The sequence below is a fragment of the Chlorocebus sabaeus genome, chromosome 18 (genome assembly GCF_047675955.1).
Source record: "Chlorocebus sabaeus isolate Y175 chromosome 18, mChlSab1.0.hap1, whole genome shotgun sequence".
NCBI lineage: Eukaryota > Metazoa > Chordata > Mammalia > Primates > Cercopithecidae > Chlorocebus > Chlorocebus sabaeus.
Window position 1 is genome coordinate 17,837,312 of NC_132921.1, and position 22,070 is coordinate 17,859,381.

General features: G+C 38.7%; 1 protein-coding gene across 2 annotated transcripts in view; it reads right to left on the reverse strand.

Annotated features, from left to right (window-relative positions):
* Positions 1 to 299: 299 nt before the first annotated feature.
* Positions 300 to 22,070, reverse strand: part of ZCCHC2 (zinc finger CCHC-type containing 2) — a 59,217-nt gene continuing 37,446 nt past the window's right edge. Inside the window, exons 7-14 of one of the 2 annotated variants that reach the window (XM_073006250.1) lie at positions 20,530 to 20,613; positions 18,404 to 18,461; positions 15,928 to 16,063; positions 14,448 to 14,512; positions 13,993 to 14,087; positions 8,603 to 8,731; positions 3,342 to 4,835; positions 300 to 2,363 (exon numbers count right to left, since the gene is read on the reverse strand). In XM_073006250.1, coding sequence (XP_072862351.1) covers positions 2,296 to 2,363; positions 3,342 to 4,835; positions 8,603 to 8,731; positions 13,993 to 14,087; positions 14,448 to 14,512; positions 15,928 to 16,063; positions 18,404 to 18,461; positions 20,530 to 20,613 — 2,129 coding nt within the window. In that variant the 3' untranslated portion in view covers positions 300 to 2,295. The remainder of the gene's footprint in view (positions 2,364 to 3,341; positions 4,836 to 8,602; positions 8,732 to 13,992; positions 14,088 to 14,447; positions 14,513 to 15,927; positions 16,064 to 18,403; positions 18,462 to 20,529; positions 20,614 to 22,070) is intronic. The other variant, XM_073006251.1, reaches the window with a different exon arrangement.

Here is a 22,070-nt window from a genome sequence, read left to right on the forward strand (position 1 = left end):
GGCTGAGGCAGGATAATCGCTTGAACCCGGGGAGGTGGAGTTTACAGTGAGCTGAGATCGCACCACTGTACTCCAACCTGGGCGACAGAGCAAGACCCCGTCTCAGAAACAAAGAAGTTATATGGGGGAAGAACTAAGGAACATCCAGATGGTAAATAACTTTGGGATTCACTGCCCACCCTGCAGGGAAATGGGTTGATTCTGACCCCAAGATAATTACATACATAAATACAATTAAAAAAAAAAAATCACCATGTATGATGTCCTATCTCCACTTTTACAAAATTTACGAGGCACAATTCTTAAGCTGTTTTTCATTTTTTTATTGCTGTTAATTCAAGGAAAAAAGGTTGCATAAAATCCAATCTGTTCTAGAAATATAAGTGGCCTTTCCAGTACATAACATTTCAAATATCAAAGTATATGGTAAACATACAAATAAGGAGAAGGTAACATACCTCCTATGTACAGTACAGTATTTTAAATCATAAAATAAGCTCCATAAAGTACAACTGGCAAGTGATTCACAATGCGGCCCATACGTGGCTTATCAAAACTCTCACTTGAACAACTCAACTGCAGCTTAACAATTAATTTAATAATGTGGTCCAAAAATACCCAGATCAAATAAAATATATTTAATCAAAATAATTTCCTTTACTCCCACTTTCTTTCTAAATTAAAGCTTTCATCTACCCCTTCACACCCACCCCTTCCCCATAACTCCCACCCCTGAAAGTTTCAAAATGTACATTGGTGCTATAAATATAAATGCTACTTATGAAGCATGAAATTAAGCTTCTTTTTTCTTCAAGTTTTTTCTCTTGTCTAGCAATCTGTTAGGCTTCTGAAACAAGACCAAATGTTGACGTTCCTCTGCTGCATACCAACGCGACTCTACACAACAAAAATCCATCATTCTGCTCTGTGCTGAGGAATGGAAAATGAAACCCCCACCCCTTACCCCAGGACTATACAGTGGAAGCTGTTCATTGCTGATGAATGCAGCAGTCACCAAAAAATACACCCAATCTTCCAGATAACCTCAGTGCACTTTAGGAAATCAAAAATTACCTGGAAGCAATTTAGTACATAGATTGGCTTTTTAAAAAAACTTTTCTTTTTTAAAAACAGCAGCATTAAACTTAGTGACATGACACCGACATGATTAATACCATCTTAACACACTCAGAATTCAGTCTTTCACATTATAATCAAGCATAGTGGTAAACTGTTATAAAAGTGACTTTGCTACGAGAGACAGGGAACAAATAACCTGACATGGTAGAAACCTATAGCTCTGTTCAGATTGCAATAAACCATACACATTTTAAACACAACGTAACACTGTAACAGTTGGTATAGGAAAGAAGAAATCTTTACTCAAGTAGTGTCTCTTTGAGCACAACACGGTGGTAGACAAGTAAAACTGGCTGTAGACTTCCATTACAAACACAAGCACACAGAGCGCGACATTCACACCAGTGTGTTCACTTTGTGTCTCTCTGAAGCAACAGGCTAAAAAAGGATGATGGAAGTAAAAAGTTGGTTTCAGAAAAAGCTTTTTGTCCATTTCGTACATCATATTTTTTCAGTTTCATATGGTTTAACTTCTTCCTCTCTCTTTCACTTATTTTCATTTTTATTTGGACAACAAGCACTGCATATGTGTATTTACGTGACACTGTTTATTACATATATACACACTATTTTGGGAGTCTGATTCCTCCCATAAGATTAGGGTGAAAGATTCTGCCCTTAGTTGATACGCAGAGCAGTTTACAAAAGTGGGGTGAATGCACTGCTGGCTGTTCCTGCCGCGGGCCAGGGACAGAGTGAGGCTGCCTGGGGAGGAAAGTGTCGTTTAGGGTGAAAGTGAGAAAAGCTGGGAAGAAGCAAAATTCCTTTTTTTTCAAAACCATATGACTGTCACCAGTGTTGTTAAAAAAAGGTCAAATACACAGTTTTAAAGATTCAGTAAACATTGCACACAGCAAGTATTCAGTGTAAAAAAAAAAAAAGCACGCACCAACATTTTCCTTTAGATAGTTTGTCTGAAGGTTTAAATTACATGTATCATACATATAAGCCTGTTGTTGAACCAGGAGACCAGAGGCTCAAAAGCATTGCATTCTTTCTTGTTTTGGACATTGGTACAAGAGAAATGAAAAATCCCAACTGCATAGAAATCTAGGAAATGTATAGACAAAGAAACAAAATACCTTTCCTTTCCTCCCCTCCACACCCCATGACTCCCCACACTTGAGTGTATTAAGTAGGCAAGCTTTACTCGTTTCAGTCTGCAGAATCCAACGTATCATTAGAAGGGGGGAGGGGAGGTGCGTATCTCAGTCTGTAAGTGCCTAAAATGGGAAAGACAGAACTAAGTCACCGCTTACAAGGAAACGTCATCACAAACCACTATGTACAAGCTATCACACGGACATGCTCTCCACAAGGCACCTTCGTCAGCTCTAGTGCCACTCCAAATGGCCAATCTGCTCACTTGAAGAAGCAATGTAAAGTTTGTGCTTTGAATTCAATCTAAAAGCTATCAAACTTCTCTTTCTTTAAGAATGCCAAGTAAATACATTCCCAATTTAAGACTTTTTTTGTTTCTGGGTAAGATTTGGCAAAACGACAAAGGCCAAATGCATGTGAAAATAACAGCTTGAAGTCGACACAAAATTTGGTATCTTATTCAAACATAGGTATGACCGTTTTCTTCTTTCTGGTGGTAGTAATATTAAACTTCGTTCAAATTCCTTTACTCTCAAATCAAAATAGTGCTGAACTATTTTGTTCCTGTAAAATGCAACAGAATCTTGGACCTTGTTTTTTGGTTTTTTTTTTTTTAAACTTTTGCTGGGAAGGAAAAGGGTAGCATGGGGAGATAGGCCTGAGGCATCTGGTTATGCAGATATACTAAATAGTTACTCAAAACCTAATGTCAGATGACTAGATTACTTCCTAGGTTTTCAATATTTAAAAATTTTGCTTATCTATGTAACAGGATTGTAGCTTAAAAAAAAAAAAGGTGCTGCAAGCAAGAGATTTAACATTACAGAATGCAAATTCCCATCACACTCCTTCAAAAGGGCCTTTAGAGTTTATTCCTTAATTAGAAACTGAATTCCTCTGAACTTCCTTGTGCTCTGTGTGACCTGGGTCTACACTAGGTTTTTCCAGTTGCATTTTATGATCTGTCACTGAAAACACAATATCCATAAATGAAAACACAAACAGATCTTTCTGCTACGACAGAATCCCATGATCAATAAGGAAAGGAAGGAGAAACGGGTCAACTCAAAAGCAAGTCCTCTGGGAGTTACTGTGATTACCTTGTTGATTGGCCTCCATGGACGACTGCTTACAGTCCTGTGCATAGTGTCCGCTTACACCGCAATTGTAACATGAGACATTCCCGTTCTTCTTGGGCCCCGAACCACTGGTGTTGGCAACTACATTAGGTGCTGGATATACAGAATAGAATCTCCCAAATCCTGCCATCTGCTGCATGCCATAGTTGGCTTGGCTCCCCATGACTGGGTCATGTACCAGTCCATTTGCATATGGAGTCTGAGGCAGAAAAAAAGGAAGTTGGTTTCCATTGCTCTGATGTGCTTGGTTGAGGTAGCTGCCATTGCAAATGGATGGCAGAGTAAAGAATGAAGGGACTCGGTACATTGGTCCAGGCATTGGATTAGGATAATAGTAACTATTTAGCTGAAGGTTTCCATTGGTCCCACAGCTGCACCTTCGCCCACAAGAACCACAAGGACCCGAGCCCATCTGCTGTGGTGGCCCTACTGTCCCATTAGCGTTCGTGTTCCCCACAGCACTGATGTAAGACGTGCTGTCACTCTGCGCGGTACTGTGTGTCAAGGCAGGGCTCGGGCTCGGGGCAGGGCCTGGGGTGTGGGTAGGAACCGCGGGAGGTACAGTTGCCTGGGCCTGGCTGATGCCTGCGCTCGCTGACTGGGGAGAAGTTGCTGCTGTGCTGAGCACACTGGAGTTCTGGCTGGGTAACACGCCGGCAGCAAGGGGAGAGCCCGGTAAGGGGTAGGAAGCTGGTGGCTGAGCAGCTGAGAGGCCAGCTGCTGGAAGAACTACCTTCACATTGGTAGGCTGAGGGACTGTCCCTGTGTTTCCCTCAATTTGAGGCACCATTTGATTGAGTCCTACCACTTGGGATGCAGATTTTGTGATGGGGTCCGTGGTAGCAACAGGAGAGCCTGGGAAACTACCTGGGTTATGGATAGGAATAAAGGCAGTGTTTGGTGATCCGATGCTCAGACTTCCGGGTGGCTGTTGTGGGATGTTAACTGTGCAGTTCTCAGAAGATCCCTGTGGTGGTGGCAACTTCAGCCTCTGAACTGTTAGATGCAAAGCGGGAGTACTACTATGTGGAAGGAAGGTTGATGGAATAGGTAAAGGGGAAGCCAGTAACTCAAGGTGCTTTTCTGATTCTGCAGTGGAAGCTGCTGGCCCTAGTATTCCAACGGGGGTTGAATTTGCGGACTCTCTTATTGCAGAAATAGCAACAGGACTAGGAACAAGCATCCCTATGGTTTTGCCATCAGTGGGTTTGGGTGCAGGAACGACGACGTCAGACTTCTGGGCACCATTGTGCATGACACAGTGTAAAGTTGGCATAAAAGAAATATGCTGATACTTGGGTGAGTTTAAGGGATCTTCTAAAAGGTTTCCATTCTCATTTCCTAGTGGAGCAATCTGAACAGGTGGCTTGACAGTGACAGTCTGGTTGACGGAACCATAACCTGTAAACCTAGTTGTTGATGGATTCCCAGAATCCTCAGAATTGCTGTCTGTGTCTAAAGAAAACAAACATAAAGAGATATTAACACGAGCATAACTCCCATCTTTCTTGCTAGAAATAAACATTAAGTATATCTCAAAGTCACTCAAGTTTGGAAAGTGTCCCTCTGTGATGTCTCCTGACTGTCCGAGCTGACCTCCCTTTAACTTTTGGCTTCCTATGGGTCCTCATTAGATCAATGCTTTATTTTAAAAATATGGGGATATAAACAGAAAAACAAAACGTAAAAGGTGAGTTGGAGACTGAATGAAACACAGTATAAAGCACAGAGATTTATGTACCACCACCTTTGTTCTGAGAACAGCATCAGACACTCTTAACCTTAATAAACTTCAGGCAATCCACTTGGTTTTTATTCTGCACTGCCAACCCAAGTTCTTCAATTTGTCTCAGATAAATGATATAATTTCAAGGAGCTCAGTCAAGACAATATTTAACTCAAATATCTAGAGGTAGGGAACAGAAAAGGTTTTGTTTTTTCCCCAAATATTTCATTGGGGGAAGAAAATTTAAAGCTATTATTAATCATAAAACAAATATGCTAGAACACAAGAAACAGAGGAATAGGAGAGTGTGGCAATTTCTCCAAAATCAAAACAGCAAATACAAACAACACTGCATTGGCTACTACTCCTGCATCAGCTTACGCCTGTGTACAGAAATAGTGTTGACCTAGCCTTCAGGGGATGTCCTGACTTTCGGTATAAAGGGGACAAGGATAAAATCTGATTCACAATGTTTAAACATCATAGACCCAGACACTGTGTTGATGTATACACAGACCATTCCATTAGAATGTAGTGCCTATTTAAAAATCTTTCTGCTTGTATGGATAAGCTGAATTGCACTAGGTACTTAAAATATTTGTATTCATTAAAGTACGAACTGGCTATATTCAGCTTAAGATGTTAAAAAGTTTTCAAACAGAACACTAAAAACAAATTCATCTTCCTGAAGAAAGATTAAATGAAAGCTACTTACTGACACAAGCACATCCAGTGTTACTAATTCAATTATTTTAATATATATTAGAAGAAACTCAAAGAGTGAATGGTTCTAGCATAAACTTCCCTTAATAGATTAATAATTGGGGTATTTCTTGCTAAACTTTGCAAAATAAAAACTATCCCAAAATCCTAACTTATTGAAGGCATTGTATCTGTATCATCACACCAGTGCAGAATCAAAGATAAAAATGTTAAGTCTAAAAGAAACAGAAACATTTTTAAAGAAGTCAGTTAAACTTCTATGTGTTTAATAGCAAATGGCCTCATGATTTTTAATGTTCCCAATCGGTTTTCTAAGCATCCTGAGACGACTCTAGACATATTGGGACATGTCTCGCCCTTTTGTGCACTGATTTGGGAAAGTGTAAAGCCTCAAACAGAATACCATCACTACCCAGGAGAGCAACAGCAAAGCCACCCACACTCTTTTCAAAGTAGCCTTTTCATCCACTGAGAATTCTAAAAATGATCAAAGCTCTCTACCATAATGGATATTTTCCTTGGGTGAAGACAGCCCTAAGCCGTTCTTTCATATTCAGTAACAGCCTATTTGAAAAAAGCCAAGTTCCTCAACACAGGCCTCCAACTTATGCTATTTGATGGCAGAAGAGGGATGCTGCCATTACCCAAGTGTACAGATGTAAACTAACACTTCAGACAACAAGGCCAAATCTGCAGTGTGAGCCACTGACTCACCTGCACATTCTAGAGAATCAAGCATAAATGTACAATGAAACATACTGAAAAAGTTTGTCTATTCTAGGTAAGGCATAAAAATCCTCTCATTTAATGCTGGGCACAGTGGCTCATGCTTATAATCTCAACGTTTTGGGAGGCCAAGGGCAAGGTAGGAGGATCACTTGAGCCAGGAGTTCAACCCAGCCTGGGCAACACAGCAAGACCCTGTCTCATAAATTAAAAAAAAAAAAAAAAGAACAACAACAACAACAAAAAAAAAATCCTCTCATTTAAGCTTCACAATAGCTCGGGGAAAGGTTGTTTTCATTTTTTTTTCTTTCACAAGGAAACTGCAGATCAGAAGTACAGTGTTACCTCAGGTTAGAAGAACTAGTGGTACAGTAACTATGCTACATTTGGTATGACTACAAAGTAACTGCAAAGTAAAGACTGACTTTAATTGTATGTGATGTAGCAACACCATAGCATAGCTCCCTAAGACACAGCCTGATACCACAACACAAAAAGCAGCTAAGGTCCCAGAGAGCTGCAGACTGTCCAGGAAGAAACCACACTTGGCTGAAACAATATGTGGTAAGAATCTTAATCTGTAGGTGGACCATGAGAAGTAACCTGATACTGCCCACCAGCGTGAGTCCACCTTGTAACCAAGGTGTTACCAATCAGATGTTGTCATCATGCATTCAACATACACATTTTAAAGGAGACCTCGCCTCCAGACCAGAATGGTAGAATAAGACCTCTAATAAGCCACTCTTTCATAAAAGCAAGGAAAACCCTAGCAAAAACTGTCAAATAACCAACTTTTTCAAAATTCTGGGAATTAAAGGCTTACAACACTCTGAGAAGTGTTTATTCAAGAAAAATAGCTCAATCTTTAAGAACAGAAAACCTCAAGGCATTTTCCCTTTGTCCTACTTCCACTCCCCCTTTCTCCAGCTCTAAAACAGACCTGTAAATGACTTGTCCCTCAATTTCTGAAATCAGTGCAAACACTCTCTCTCTTCAGTAGTAGCTACAAAACCCAGCAGCCATTAGGAGTATGGGTCTGGAGTTCCCCAAAAGCCCCACCACCAAACTGTCACCATTGACTGTCTGGCAGCTAGTGCTCACTCTGCGTTATAGCCTCTTACCCACAGGACATTGGTCATAATTAGAAGCAACTGTTTAACCATGTATACTAGCTGGGGCTAAGAAGAGCTAACCAGAAAACTTAAAATGAAAAACTGGGGAATAAGACGCCTACAGGAGGCTTCGAAAAGCTTTAATATATTCCTGGGAACCTAAAAGGTTTTGCTCATGCCTATAGTTATATGCCCTCCCAAGGCACACCTGAGAAGGCCCTAAGCAATCACTGCTGGCTGATTTTAAGCCTCTGTGCACGGAGGAACTGAAGACATAATACACAGAGAAAACAACAAAATGGCAGATGTAAAACCTACCTTATTAGTAATTACATTAAATGTAAATGGACAAATAGCAGAGATCGGCAGAATGAATAAAAAACCATAATCTAACTATATGTTGTCTACAAGAGACAAATTTTGTATTTAAAGACACAACAAATAGGTTTAAAGTAAAAGGACAGAAAACGAAACACTGTGCAAGCAGTACCTAGAAAAATGCTGGATTGACAATACTATTATCAGACAAAACAGACTTTAAGACAAAAATTGTTACTAGAGACAAAGAAGGATATCCTAAAATGGTAAAAGGGTCAATCAAGAGGATGTAAAGCGCATAAACATATATATGCATCTAACAACACACACATTTTCCTTCTTTCTGCACTAACTCTACCTCATTATGATCCTGTCTTCATCCTATTTAACTTCATATGCAGTGAAATATGTTTATCAAATCAACACTGCTAGGAATTTCTAAGGCAATTATCTATAAGATGCCCTTTGTATCAGTTTTACATTTAAAATCAGTTAATGGCATTTATAGGATCATAAAATTCCTTGTTTGACTCTGACATGAAGAAACAACACACATTTCCCTCCACTCCCCCACCCTCACCATGCCAACAATACTCCCATTTCAAAGAGCAAACCTCTGTCTTTCTCTTCTTCACTTTCAAAACTTTCTCTTCCATCGTGTCGGGGACTAGATGGAGAACTGTAACTCTCTGAAGATGTTTCTCCACATGTGTCATGTCCAGAGCCAATGTCCAAATTCACATCTAAAAATAACAACACTGTTAAAAAAATCATATTAAGACATTTTAAATTAATTTCTAAGTTGAATCATTAGAAATTAATTTTAGCTATAAATATTTTCTTCAGTTTCCCCACAATCATCTAAAAAAGCTTGTCCTTGATATAAACTGATTAAATTATAATTTTAATAGATAATGCTTGATAAATATATTTTTAAAACAATGCACAGAATAAGTCATTCTTACTGACTTCAAAGAAAAAAGAGTTAAGGTTGGTTGCAGGGTCTGTCCAATATCACTTTGAGCTACTTTCTAAGTCTAGATATTTTAACTCCTCAGAGCTTGCTGGAATATTCATTCTTTAAAATAATTCAAGAAAAGGGCTGCCAAAATGCCTACTCAATGAAAATTACTTGGAGTATTTAAAATAATAAAATGCTTCCCATCTAGTAGACTGAGTAGTATCTTGAGTTCTGCCAAGTTCAAGCTTATATTAAGGTAGTATGAGGTGGTGACAGGACCTGCCATGACCAACTAGCTGTATCTGTTTTGAGCACATAATGAGGGACTATTGTTGTATCTAATATTGGACAAGAGATACAAACTGTGGATTTTTTTTTTTCCTGTAGTGCCCCTGACTTAGAAAAATATTATCTTATCTCTGTAAACCCAGTAGCTAGCATAATTCTGCCTTAGAGCAAGCATTCAACATATCTTTGGTATATAAATCCCCAAATCAGGGATTCCAGAGGGTTCTTAAGAACTGTAGATTACTGAATCATTTCTGTGGCAACTGGTAGAACCAGTAAAAGATAACGCATATTAATTGCCTGGGCAAAATATGTCAGAGAAAAGGCACAATTTGCATAATGAGCAATTCAGGCGGCTAACCTGTGGCTTTTGGCTGGGATAAACTTGTAACAGCGCTAAAACTGTTAAACATGAGCTAGATTAGCTCAGTCATGCAAATGTGAGATGAATATTGAAGACAAAGTCATTAGGAATGCTGATGTTGCTAAATTCCTTCTGAGTAATAAATGTCAACTGCCAAGGGAAAACTGCACAAAATCATATGAGGCTACAAGGAAAGTGGCAGAGGAGTTCATAGGCAAGTAATAATTTCACAGAAAAGTAACATGGAGGATACCTACACAGTAATAGGCCCTGAAAGACCCATCGGTAAGGCGACTAAAGGGATGCAAGTCAACACCAATGGCTGCTTGAAGACAAACTAATGGGCCATAGTGGCCAAACAAGTTGTCATTAAATTGGACTAATGATGAAACCTATAGAACTTGCATGGAAGTCTTGTATATAAATATTTCAACCAGCATATAACAAAATGAACAATCCAAGATCAAAAGAATCAAAGATTTGGGGATATTCTCAAACTAGAAATGGACTGGAAAGGAACCTCAGGGGTAGCGTTCATCAAAACACAGACAGTGAAACTACAGTAGACTATAGTTCAAAGAGCAAATTTCAGAGTATGTTTTTTAAAAAAGCAGCTACCTCTCCAAAGGGTATAATTTACAAAACTATTTTTATTTATACTGTGCAAGCTGGTGAATATTCTAATCAACTGCCACATACAAAACCGCAGCTTCCAAAGAACTGAATACATAAATCTAAATCTATACTAAACAATCTTTTTTTGATAATTCAGAAGGTACTTCAGAATCGTGTAATACCTCAAGAACTTTAATAATCAGAAATTATGTGATCCTCTAGAGATTCAGGGGATGTGGAAAGTGAAGCCAGACCAATTATGAAAAAGGATACTCCACAAACTGCCCTTTTAAAAAGACACACAATCTTTGAATTTGTCATGTCTCAATGATAAAGGGTCTTGTACATAATAAAGACGACAAAAACAAAATTTAAAACAGAAACCACTATTCTAACACTAAAAATACTGGTTACTGGTAATTATAAACAACAGAAGTCTGTTACAGAGTTAAGACCCATTTAGATAAATCATAGGCAATAGAACCACATATTTCACCTAGATATTAAAGGAAGCTAGAGACCTAAATCTTTTACAAGAAACTGAGAGATCAACCATCTCATTTCCCTCTAGACTTTTTGGTGCCACAATTGGCAATAGAAGAGTGGGGTGGAGGAAACACTGGGCAATAAACTACATTCTGTTGCCCTGGCTGGAGTGCAGTGGCGCAATCTCAGCTCCCTGCAACCTCCACCTCCCGAGTTCAAGTGATTCTCCTGCCTCAGTCTCCCAAGTAGCTGGGACTACAAGTGTGCGCCACCATACCTGGCTAATTTTTATATTTTTAGTAGAGACACGGTTTCACCATGGTGGCCGGGCTGGTCTCAAACTTCTGACCTCAAGTGATCCAGCGGCCCTGGCCTCCGAAGTGCTGGGATTACAGGCGTGAGCCACCGTGTCTGGCCAAGGTGAGCATTCTTAACGCTCTATACGCACCTCTTCAGAAGACAGGCACAAAGCTTGGGTTTTAACAGAAAAGACACTCCAACAACACAGGCAACTGATGGCACTGACTGCGTCCTGGCAGGAGCCAGCACAGAGGAGGGCTGAGCGCCATCTTTGTTTCCTTTTGAAATTCTAAGCTACATAACTGTATTATTACTCAAAACAGAAGTTAAAATTTACATTTAATAATACATTTTTAGGCTGGGCGCAGTGGCTCACACCTGTAATCCCAGCACTTTGGGAGGCTGAGGTGGGCGGATCACGAGATCAGGAGATAGAGATCAACTTGGCTAACACAGTGAAACCCTGTCTCTATTTATATTATGTAAAAACACACAAAAAAATTAGCCGGGCATGGTGGTGGGAGCCTGTAGTCCCAGCTGCTCGGGAGGCTGAGGCAGGAGAATGGCGGGAACCCGGGAGGCGGAGCTTGCAGTGAGCCGAGATCACACCACTGCACTCCAGCCTGGGGGACACAGCGAGACTCCATCTCAAAAATAAATAAATAAATAAAATAAAATAATAAACTTTTAAGAAGTAAAATACAAATCTTAAGCTAAAACGTATTATTATTTAAAGATCCAAACAACCTGAAAGACTCAGTATTTTCAGCTTCAAGGCAATGTCTCTCCAATTTATGACATGAGCTGTTGTTCCATAAAAAAAATCCTTACGCATGTACTGAGTTTACTGAATGCTTAAAGATAATTCTTCCTTGGTGCCTTAATATTTCAAAGAAAAATTAATATACCAAGGGTTTTTTAAAAAGTTGGAATTGGCATATATCTGTGCTGCATTCGACATCAATGAGACAAGCTGTACAAAAAATATTTCATTCACAGTCATTCTATAAATGAAAATACATACAAATCAGTGACAGATACAGAGGAGAAAATAGATAAAACTGAACTTAAATATGCTGAGGTTATTTTCATAATACTTGAAAATTAAGGAAAAAAATGAATGAGTTTGTGATGCTGTTACAAAGTTCTTAACTTATACAATGTGTGTTTCCCTCTAATTTATTACAACAGGGAAAAGGAACTAAATTGCTGCATTGAACACCTAGGTACTTGGAACTAGGAAAATGCTCATGTTTTTACATGTAATTCCTACAATCTGCTGAAGCAAGCATGACTCCTGTTTTACAAATGAGCAAACAAAGGCGTCAGAGAGGTTGCATGCTTAAAAAACTGGGGGAGCACAACACTCAAACCCATAGCAGTCTCTGACCAAAGTCCATGTGCTTCTCCTCTGGAAATGGGCTAACATGGAAAAAACAGTTGCAAACTTCTTTAGTGAGCAGTAGTTCCCAAACACTGTGAGACAAGAGACAAGAGACAGAGTGATCTTATGGAGGGCAGGAATTTCATTCAGAAAATGGTATTTTTAGAAAACAAACATGGCAGCAGTATGGAAAATGAACTAGAAAGAGAAGGAACAGAGACAGGGAGGGCCGTCAGAATCAATCTCCAAATGTCCACCGACACACTTCTGTCTTCCGCATTTAGTGTTTTCCTCCTCCGTTATGCTGCCATCACCACCAGAGGGAACCTCAGCGACAGTGAAGTGTTACACGATCCTTCTACAGACAAGATGGGTTTTGTCCATGTTATTTTACCCCCACTTCCAGTGATTCAATGAGTTGGCCAGATTATGTTATTTTTTAATTTATTATTATTTTTTGAGATGGAGTTGCACTCTTGTTGCCCAGGCTGGAGTGCAATGGCGCAGTCTTGGCTCACTGCAACCTCCACCTCCCGGGTTCAGGCAACTCTCCTGCCTCAGCCTCCCCAGTAGCTGGGATTACAGGCGCCCACCACCACGCCCAGTTAATTTTTGTATTTTTAGTAGAGACAGGGTTTCATCATGTTGGCCAGGCTGGTTTCGAGCTCCTGACCTCAGGTGATTCGCTCACCCTGGCCTCTAAAAGTGCTGGGATTATAGGTGTGAGCCACCGTGTCTGGCCCAGATTTTAGATTCGAAAGGTAACCATTTTTTTTTCATCACTATTCAGTCTTTCTATACAAATATACAGTTTAAAAACATACTCAAAACTTTTAAGAAATCGATTCTGGTTATTCATATTACATCACAACTGAATGTACTAATATTAGAATAACATTTAAATTAAAATATCACATTTGTGGGATCACTACATAAATGTGTCAGGGGCATCCAGGGATAAAACATTTTTCTAGAGGTCTGTGTGCTCTTATTCTTTTTTAATCGTTATAATTAATAGTAAAGATAAACAAAATCAATGAAGCTATAGAAGGGCACTTCTCAAGTCAAATGAACCTTGAACCTAAAAATAAAGGAACCTTAACATAATGGTGGGTAAATGGAAGGCATATAAATCTAGCGTAACAAAAATTTGAGGGTTGACATTTCCTTAAAGCCTCATAAAACTGCGTAAAGGATGGTTACTAAATCATGAAGTCAACAGTATTCTAAAAAATGACTTTACATAAAAACGCTCTCATGAATGACTGGCAAAGCCACAGGAGAGATCCCCCATGGCCTTGGGAAATGTCTCCTGAGTCAGGACTGGCTGGAAAAGGACAACCTGGGAGACTCCTGCTGCCAGAAGGGAGAGGCAGGTGAGAATAACTGAGGCAAAGGCAATCTTCACCCCCTGGCTAGTTTGTATTCCCTAAATTAACTCTACTGATTTCACAACTGTTTAATTTGGAAATTGCTGTACATATCAACACAAGGTAAAATTATAGTATTAGGATTTGACACGACAGCTCAGTATCTATTAATACAGTAAGTATCATGCAGAATATATTTAGGTGAGGGGTATTTGAAAGAAAAATAATCTTCTTACCTTTCACAGCACCACCATGGGCATGCTGAGGAGTGGAGAGTCTAATACCATTTATTCTACTATTCAATCTGTTGTCAGTTTTCTTAATTTTCTCCCTAAACCAAATGAACACATTGCCAACATTTTTATAAGGTTATCTACCAAACACATTCAGTACAGTATTGTCAAAACTCCCTTCAAGACTCTTTAGAGTTAAATTTTTTTAGTAAGGAATAATCTAAATACAATTAAGATTCGCCCTTCAGTAAAGTTCTGAGAGTTTTGCCCCTCCAAACTGAATGCAATGTTTGACAGTAGCTTTATCATCTGCATATATTAATATTTTGAATCAAAAGAGTAAAACCCAGAATTAAAAATATAAAGAAAACTAAAGAAATACTATGTTGTATACTATCATAAACTAAACAGGCCTATTATCAAAGGCTATATGCTGTCTTTCCTTAAATTGAACCTACTTTTCTGTTTGTGGCTTTCCTTTCTTCTTATTTATTGAAGATAAACTCCGCTTTTCAGCAGAATGCTAGCAGAAAGAAAAAAAGACAAAACAGATAAAAGCTAAACCATACTGACATTTTTACTCTGATAATAAACATTAAAATGATAAATTCTCAGTTGTATATTCTAACAAGTGTTGATTTCCAACCTATTTTTGAAGCTTCCCACCTGAACCACTAAAATTTACATATTCTGTGACAATTACTTATATATTTTCCTCATGACTAATACAATATTGCTTTCTATTTTTCTTTTAAAATGGACCTACATTCTTTTTTCTGACTATAAAATGAAACACAACGAAGTGACTGGCACTTGCTGTAGGTTTACTTCTATTAAAGTACAATTCGATAAAACTGCCAACACTTAATTATGTCAACTCTAAGAAGAGAGGGTGCAGGTACTGGAGTGGGGGAGGGAAAGTAAACTCAGAGGAGCTTTGAAAATAGGTCCTTAATTATGACTGAAACTATTTACAATTTCTCAGAATATGCGTTAATGCATAAAAACACATTCCAAGAAGAGTTAACATTTGGATCTGAGCGTTGGCCAGAAACGTCAGGTTAATGAACCAATTTTCTAGAGAGAAGTTTCATTCCATACTTGTAACATATACATAGGGACCTGTGAGGCCATATGACACTAAACATACTTAAGAGCATTCTGCTCTCTGACCATACCCAAATCTTAAGAAAGCAAACATCTCCTAATGCATTCTGAAGTGTCGGTAAACTGACCCAGATATTCATGAAGAAAGGTCAGTTGGAAAATTTACATCAAAATAGCAAGGCAGTGATTGAAATGTGAATCCTTCTTTCAATTCTTTCAAGACCAAAAAATTTTGGCGTAACAATCTAATGTACACCTTGTTAAACAGTGAAGGTATTATTTTTAAAATTTTTATTTTGTTTTAAATTTATTTTTTAGAGACAGGGTCTTACTCTGTTGCCCAGGCAGAAGTGCAGTAGTGTGATCACGGCTCACAGCAGCCTTGAACTCCTGGGCTCAGGTGATCCTCCTGCCTCAGCCTCCCGAGTAGCTGAGATTACAGGTGTGCACCGCCACACTCAGCTAATTTTTAAATTTTTTATACAGATAGGGTTTCACCATGTTGCCGAGGCTGGTCAAATGTGTGGCTTCAAGCAATCCTCCTGCCTTAGCCTCCCAAAGTGCTGGGATTAGAAGTGGGACCCATGGCGCCTGGCAAGGTGTCATATTAAAGTGTACTAATCTTACACAAGCAATAAAAGTTATCTAAATACACATTTTCAAGTCTCAGAAGAGCTTAGATCATATATAAGTATAAAGTCTAAAACTTAAACATTCCTTCATTTCTTCTTACCAGATTACTATCTGACTGAAAGCTTACAGAACTTAATTATTTTCTTGTAGAGTAGCAATGCTTTAACTATATAGGTCCAAAACAAACTCCCCACACACCTGGTCAGCTGAGGTCACACAGTGCTCTGGGTGCTGAATGGTGGTACAGCTTTGCTTCCTCCAATCCACAATTCCATTCTGTTCAGAATATTGCATGGTAAGCCCATCCAGTGGAGAACAACTTGTACCAATATTGCTGCCAAAGAAAAGTTTCTGAAAGTGTGAAAATCTGCCCTCAATAGTAACCTGCTATTTCATTTCAATGAAGAAGTTACAGTAACCCTTTTTTCAATACATTAGTTTCTTCACAGAATGCCTAATGATAGGTCTAAGAAAAAAAAAGTATACTATGAGAAATAAACCACTACACATCTATTTATCATTAATACCTGTCTCTAAAAAGAGTAGTAACAGCTGCACACTCTGCTTTTAGACACTGCGTGATGGTGATCATCATACACTGCTTATTACAGTTGGGATAGAAAGGCTTACACAACCCGCATCTTGAGAGCACTGCTGTCTTGAGTACTTAAGTAACTGAGTGCATGAAGGGACAGGATAATGAGAACAAAAAACCAAAAGAAACAGACAAGAGAAATAGGCCCCAGCAGAATGCAGATGATAAACTTATTGGACGTGGACTTTCAGATAACAGTGCTTAACACGGTCGACAAATACAATACTGAGGATTTTGGAAGAGAAATTTGGAAAAGAAAAAAAAATGTAAATTATAGAACTATAAAATAAACTAATATTACAAACTCAACAAATGGGAAATAGATGGAGAAAATTAGTGAACGGGAAACAGATGAAGAAAACCAATGAAGAAAAAATTGGTCAGAAGAAAACAGATTAAAGCACTGAGAGTGAAAGAAAATGTGAAAAACAAAAAAGGCTTAAAAGACATGAGACGGCAAGGCACGGTGGCTCACATCTATAATCCCAGCACTTTGGGAGGCTGAGGCGGGTGGATCACCTGAAGTCAGCAGTTCGAGACCATCCTGGCCAACATAGTGAAACTCGGTCTCCACTAAAAATACAAAAAAATTTAGCCATGTGTGGTGACGGGCACCTGTAGTCCCAGGTACTTGGGAGGCTGAAGCAGGAGAATCACTTGAACCTGGGAGGCGGAGGGTTGCACTGAGCTGAGATCATGCCACTTCACTCCAGCCTGGATGACAGAGCAAGAGTCCATCTCAAAAAACAAACAAACAAACAAAAAACGGGACATGGTGAAAAACCTAACATACAAGGATTTGAAGTCTTGGAAGAGGGAACAAGAGAAAAGCGGAGAAGAAATATTTGAAGAAGTAAAAGCTAGTTTTCTAAAATCAAAAGACATCAAGCTACAGATTCAAGAATTCATGCAAAGGAAGCTAGGAAAAATTCCAAAAACCAGACAACAACAAAACCTTAAAAGCAATCAGAGGGAAATGCATATTATCTTCAAAAGAGCAGCAGTAAGACCGATCGAAACTCTGGATGTCAGACGACTTAAGTGTGAGTTCCTCTCAAATGAAGACTCCAGAATAACAGAGTTTATTTGTGAAAAGATCCCAAAAAGCAGGAGCAAGGGAGTGGAGAGAATGAAATGGCAAAGGACTGCAATGAAGAGTCCACAGTGGAGGCTGGAAGCATCAGAAGCTCCGAGCCTCTGGGCCCTCCCAGAATGACAGACTCAAAAAGGACTGAGGCAGCCTCCTCTGTGAGCAGCCAAGGCCCTGAGGCGGAACATGGAAAGTCACGGCTCCTACTTGAGGAGCAGAGTGCTAACGTGGTATGAGTCAGAAATCACACAGATGGCTTTATGTGATCTGCAGGAGAAACTGGAGGTGAGCAGAGAGAATAAGATGCAAGGAAATAAAGGGAGAACCAGAAGATGAGGAAGCTATACTTTCAAGAAGCTCATGGAAAATAACTGCCCAATTAGAATCCCACATGTGGCAAGAGTATCTTTTAAAAATGAAGGCAAAATAAACATTTTTTTCCAGATAAAAATTTAAGTACATTCATCACTGGCAGATGTGACTATAGGAAATACTCAAGTGTTCTTCAGTTGGAAGGAAAATGATCATAGGTGGATGCTCAGAGACACAGGAAGGAATGAGTACACAAACACTACAAAAAGGTTTCATGGGGTTTAAAATTATACAGAGAATTAAAATGTATGACAGCCATGGCTTACAAGTTAGGGGGAAATAAATGATGTTACAGTAATCTAAGGTCCTCAAATAGTTTGGGACCAGTACAAGCACAAATATCCAACTTTAATAAGTCAAAGATACGTAATATAATCTCTAGGGTAACCACTAGAAGAATTTTAAAACACTGTAAAACTATCAAGGCTAACAGGGAAAAAAAAAAAAAAGTAGAGATGAAAAACAACTCAAAAGGAGGCAAAAAAAAAAAGTGAGAAAAGGAAACAGAAAAAGTGGAGAAATAAAAAGTAGCAAAATGACAGAATTATAGCCAAATACATCAGAAATTTAATTAAAATGTACCAAAGCACTTTCTGTTTTAGAAAGAGAATACTTACTTCACAATGGGATTTTTCCCAGTATGCTTCTTGTGGATTATGGTGTGCTGCAATACATCTAGGAGAGGAAAAAATTACTTATTAAATTAAATGCTGCAGCAAAAACCAACAGTAGGATGCTACTAGTCTGTATGATCATAACCACTGGTGACAGACTATATGAAGCCCTTCTAAGCATTTCTCAACAAAAAAGATATCTTTTGTTTGTTTGTTTTGTTTTTTTTGAGACGGAGTCTTGCTCTGTCGCCCAGGCTGGAGTGCAGGGGCCAGATCTCAGCTCACTGCAAGCTCCGCCTCCCGGGTTTACGCCATTCTCCTGCCTCAGCCTCCCGAGTAGCTGGGACTACAGGCGCCCGCCACTGCGCCCGGCTAGTTTTTCGTATTTTTTTAGTAGAGACGGGGTTTCACCGTGTTAGTCAGGATGGTCTCGATCTCCTGACCTCGTGATCCACCCGCCTCGGCCTCCCAAAGTGCTGGAATTACAGGCTTGAGCCACCGTGCCCGGCCAACAAAGAAGGTATCTTAAGCAAATTTTTCAAAAACACAGTAAACTCTGAATTACCTTTTATATCCTCTCAAATGTCTTCCACCTAAGAGCAAATCAATCTTGTTCAAAACTATGAAAGTCTATTATGAGCATGTCCCTACAAAACTAAAACATCCAATTTCAGATAGAACTTTTTAACCATTAAAAAATGAAGAGTTTCAAACATTCAAACCTGTATTTGTTAATATAACAAATGCCCAGGTACACCACCCTCCAGACTGCTCCATGTTTGCCTCTTTTAAGAAACAGAGTATCACAGGAATGACTGAAGGTCTTCCTCCATTCCATTCCCCCTCATCTCTCTAGAGGCTAACTAGTACCTTACTTGTTGAAACATTCTAGTTCAAGTTCTAACTATCCATATATGTGTGCTCATAAACACATTAGCTGTTACACGTTTCAATACACAACTGTCCTTCAGTATTTGCATGTAATCTATGCACATCCTCCTGTATACTTTAAATCATCTCTAGATTACTTATAATACCTAATACAATGTAAATGCTATGCAAATAGTTGTTACCCTATATGGTTTAGAGAATAATGACAAGAAAAATAATTTTTTCCCCCAAATACTTTCAGCTCACAGTTGGTTAAACCCACCAATGCAGAGATGGAGAGCCAACTGTACTAAAAATATCCTTTAATTGCTACCTAGTACAAAGACATTATATTTATTTATAACTTTATTAACATTTGAAATGTTCATGCAATTTGCTGGTATTTGCCCTTGCAAACAATGCTGCCTCAAGGACCTGTGCCCATGTCCCCTTTTGCAAGTGTATAACAATGTTCATAGATGCAGAATTGCTGGACAGCAGCATAAAATTATCTTCAACTTTACTACACAGCACCAAATTTCTGTCCAAAATAGTTGTGCCAATTTATAACCCCATCAGCAGTGCCTGAGAGTTCCCACTGCTTCATATGCTTGATGTCAGACTCCAAAATGTTTTGTCAATCTGCTGAGCGTGAGATGACACCTGTTTCCATCTGCATTTTCCTGATACCAGTGAGGCTGCACACTATGTAATAGCTGTTTAGGTTTCCTCATCTCAGAATCACCTGTTTATGTCTTTCACCTATATTTCTGTTGGGCTGATTGTCTTATTGACTTTTTAGGAAGATCCTTCCATAGTCCGGATACAGTCTTATCTGTGAGTATCTTGCAAACATCTCCCAATCTATGGATTGTCTCCTGGTTGTATGGTTCCTTTTGTCACATGGAAGCTCTAATTTAGTAAGATCTCTACTGTGGTCATGCTCTACTTGGTTCAAGAAAGGCTTCTCCTCCCAAATCAGCATTTAAAAATGTAAATTTTACATTTTACATATAAATTGTTATTCACTTGAATGTCTTCTGCATGATGTAATTGGAAATCTAATTATACCTATTTTTTCATATGGAAAATCAACTGTGCCAACACCATTTATTGAACGGTCTATTCTTTCTCCACTTATTTGTAATGCAACCTCTGTCACATTCCAATTCCCATATGTCAATTTCTCCACTCCTTAACTGTTCTATCCATGTGCTATCAGCAGGCAGAATGATTTACTCTAGTGAAGCTACATTTACCTTCTTCTTGACTTGAAGCTTCAGAGCTGTCTTCTTTTAAGTGTTCTAATATCTTAGAAGTCTTCAGAGAGGATTGTAAGTTATCTGCAGGAAGTATTCAATACTATTAACTTTTCAGGAAAATTAAAATAAAGAAAACAAATATTTTCTTTATTTTAAAAAAAAAGTAATTTTTTTTTTTACCTAAGGAAAATGAATGGGGGGTGAGTGGTGAAGAAAACATGGCTACTAGTGAGAAGGCAAGCTGACACTGCCCAAAGCACTAGACTGTGAGTGGGAACCGTGATCAAGGAGCCAGCTGTTCCCTGAAGAGCGACTGACCGGGGCAAGTCATTTCATATCTGTCAGCCCCAGTGTGCTCATGAGAAAATGAGCAAATAAAGTAGAAATGTGCCTCTTAAACATCTGTGGTGTGGTAAAGATTCAGTTTTTATTTTTTTAAATCTTCAGTTTGCTGTGGATCGTTACTTTTGTAAAATACAATAAAATAATGTGGCGCTGTCAAATTGTTAATCTCTCAGTGTCTGCTCTCAATTTCTGTTCTCGTGTTACAGAACAGTAACCAGCAATTTATGGACCAGCACTGGCCCATGCAACACATTTTGGATTACTTCCCCATTAAAACACAGGCCAGAAGGACTCCACAGTTCAACATCTTAACTCATTCAGGACTTTAGCATTGTTTTGTTTTCAGCGCTAGTTTTCAGGATATGGAGTGATGCTCTCTGTCCCAGAGAATAAAAAGGTAAAGCTGTCAATTAAAAAAAAAAAAACCCAACAGTGTATGCAAATGAGCCTTGAAAACAGTGTATTCACTAGTGAAACAACTCAGATATGCATGAACGTTAGGCTGACAAGATTTCCCACAATCTCAAGTTCTGTACTTTCATACAGTGTTTTAATTTTACAAACTTGAAACAAAATCCACCAACCTCTTTAGCACTGCTCATGTAATTTAAACACTACCACGCCCTCAAGATGGGTTTATTACTTATATATGAACTCCTCACTTGGGTGAGTTTTCCTGAGCAGCCTGTTCATCTGAACTGAAAGTTTAACTTTGTGCTCAATTCAATGCCTTTTTGAAATTAAACTGATGCTACTGATACATGTTCAAAACAAAGCACTCACATTTGGCTCAGGGAAAAGCACTGATGGTTAAATCTACATAGCTCCAGAATGATCAGGATTCTCTTAATAAATGCCGTTGCTATCATTCAGACATAAATTTAACCCTAAAGTTGTGCATTGTGTCTTGGTCAACTAGTCATAAAGAGTCACATTTTAAATTCTGATTGATAATTACACTAGCATTTAACACACTTAGAGAAACTTTAAAGGTTAGCCTATATAACACTCAATCATATTATTCTTTAACCTCTTTTTCTCCCACCTCAAATTGAGGAAATATGCATTTTTCTTTCCCCTTTAAATACAGGAAAATATGACTCTGTTGAAAGCAGAGGGACAGTTTTAAAAAAGAAAAATGTTCCTTGCCATAGTAGCTATGCCTGAAGTTCAGCAGAAATTCTGCTAAAGGA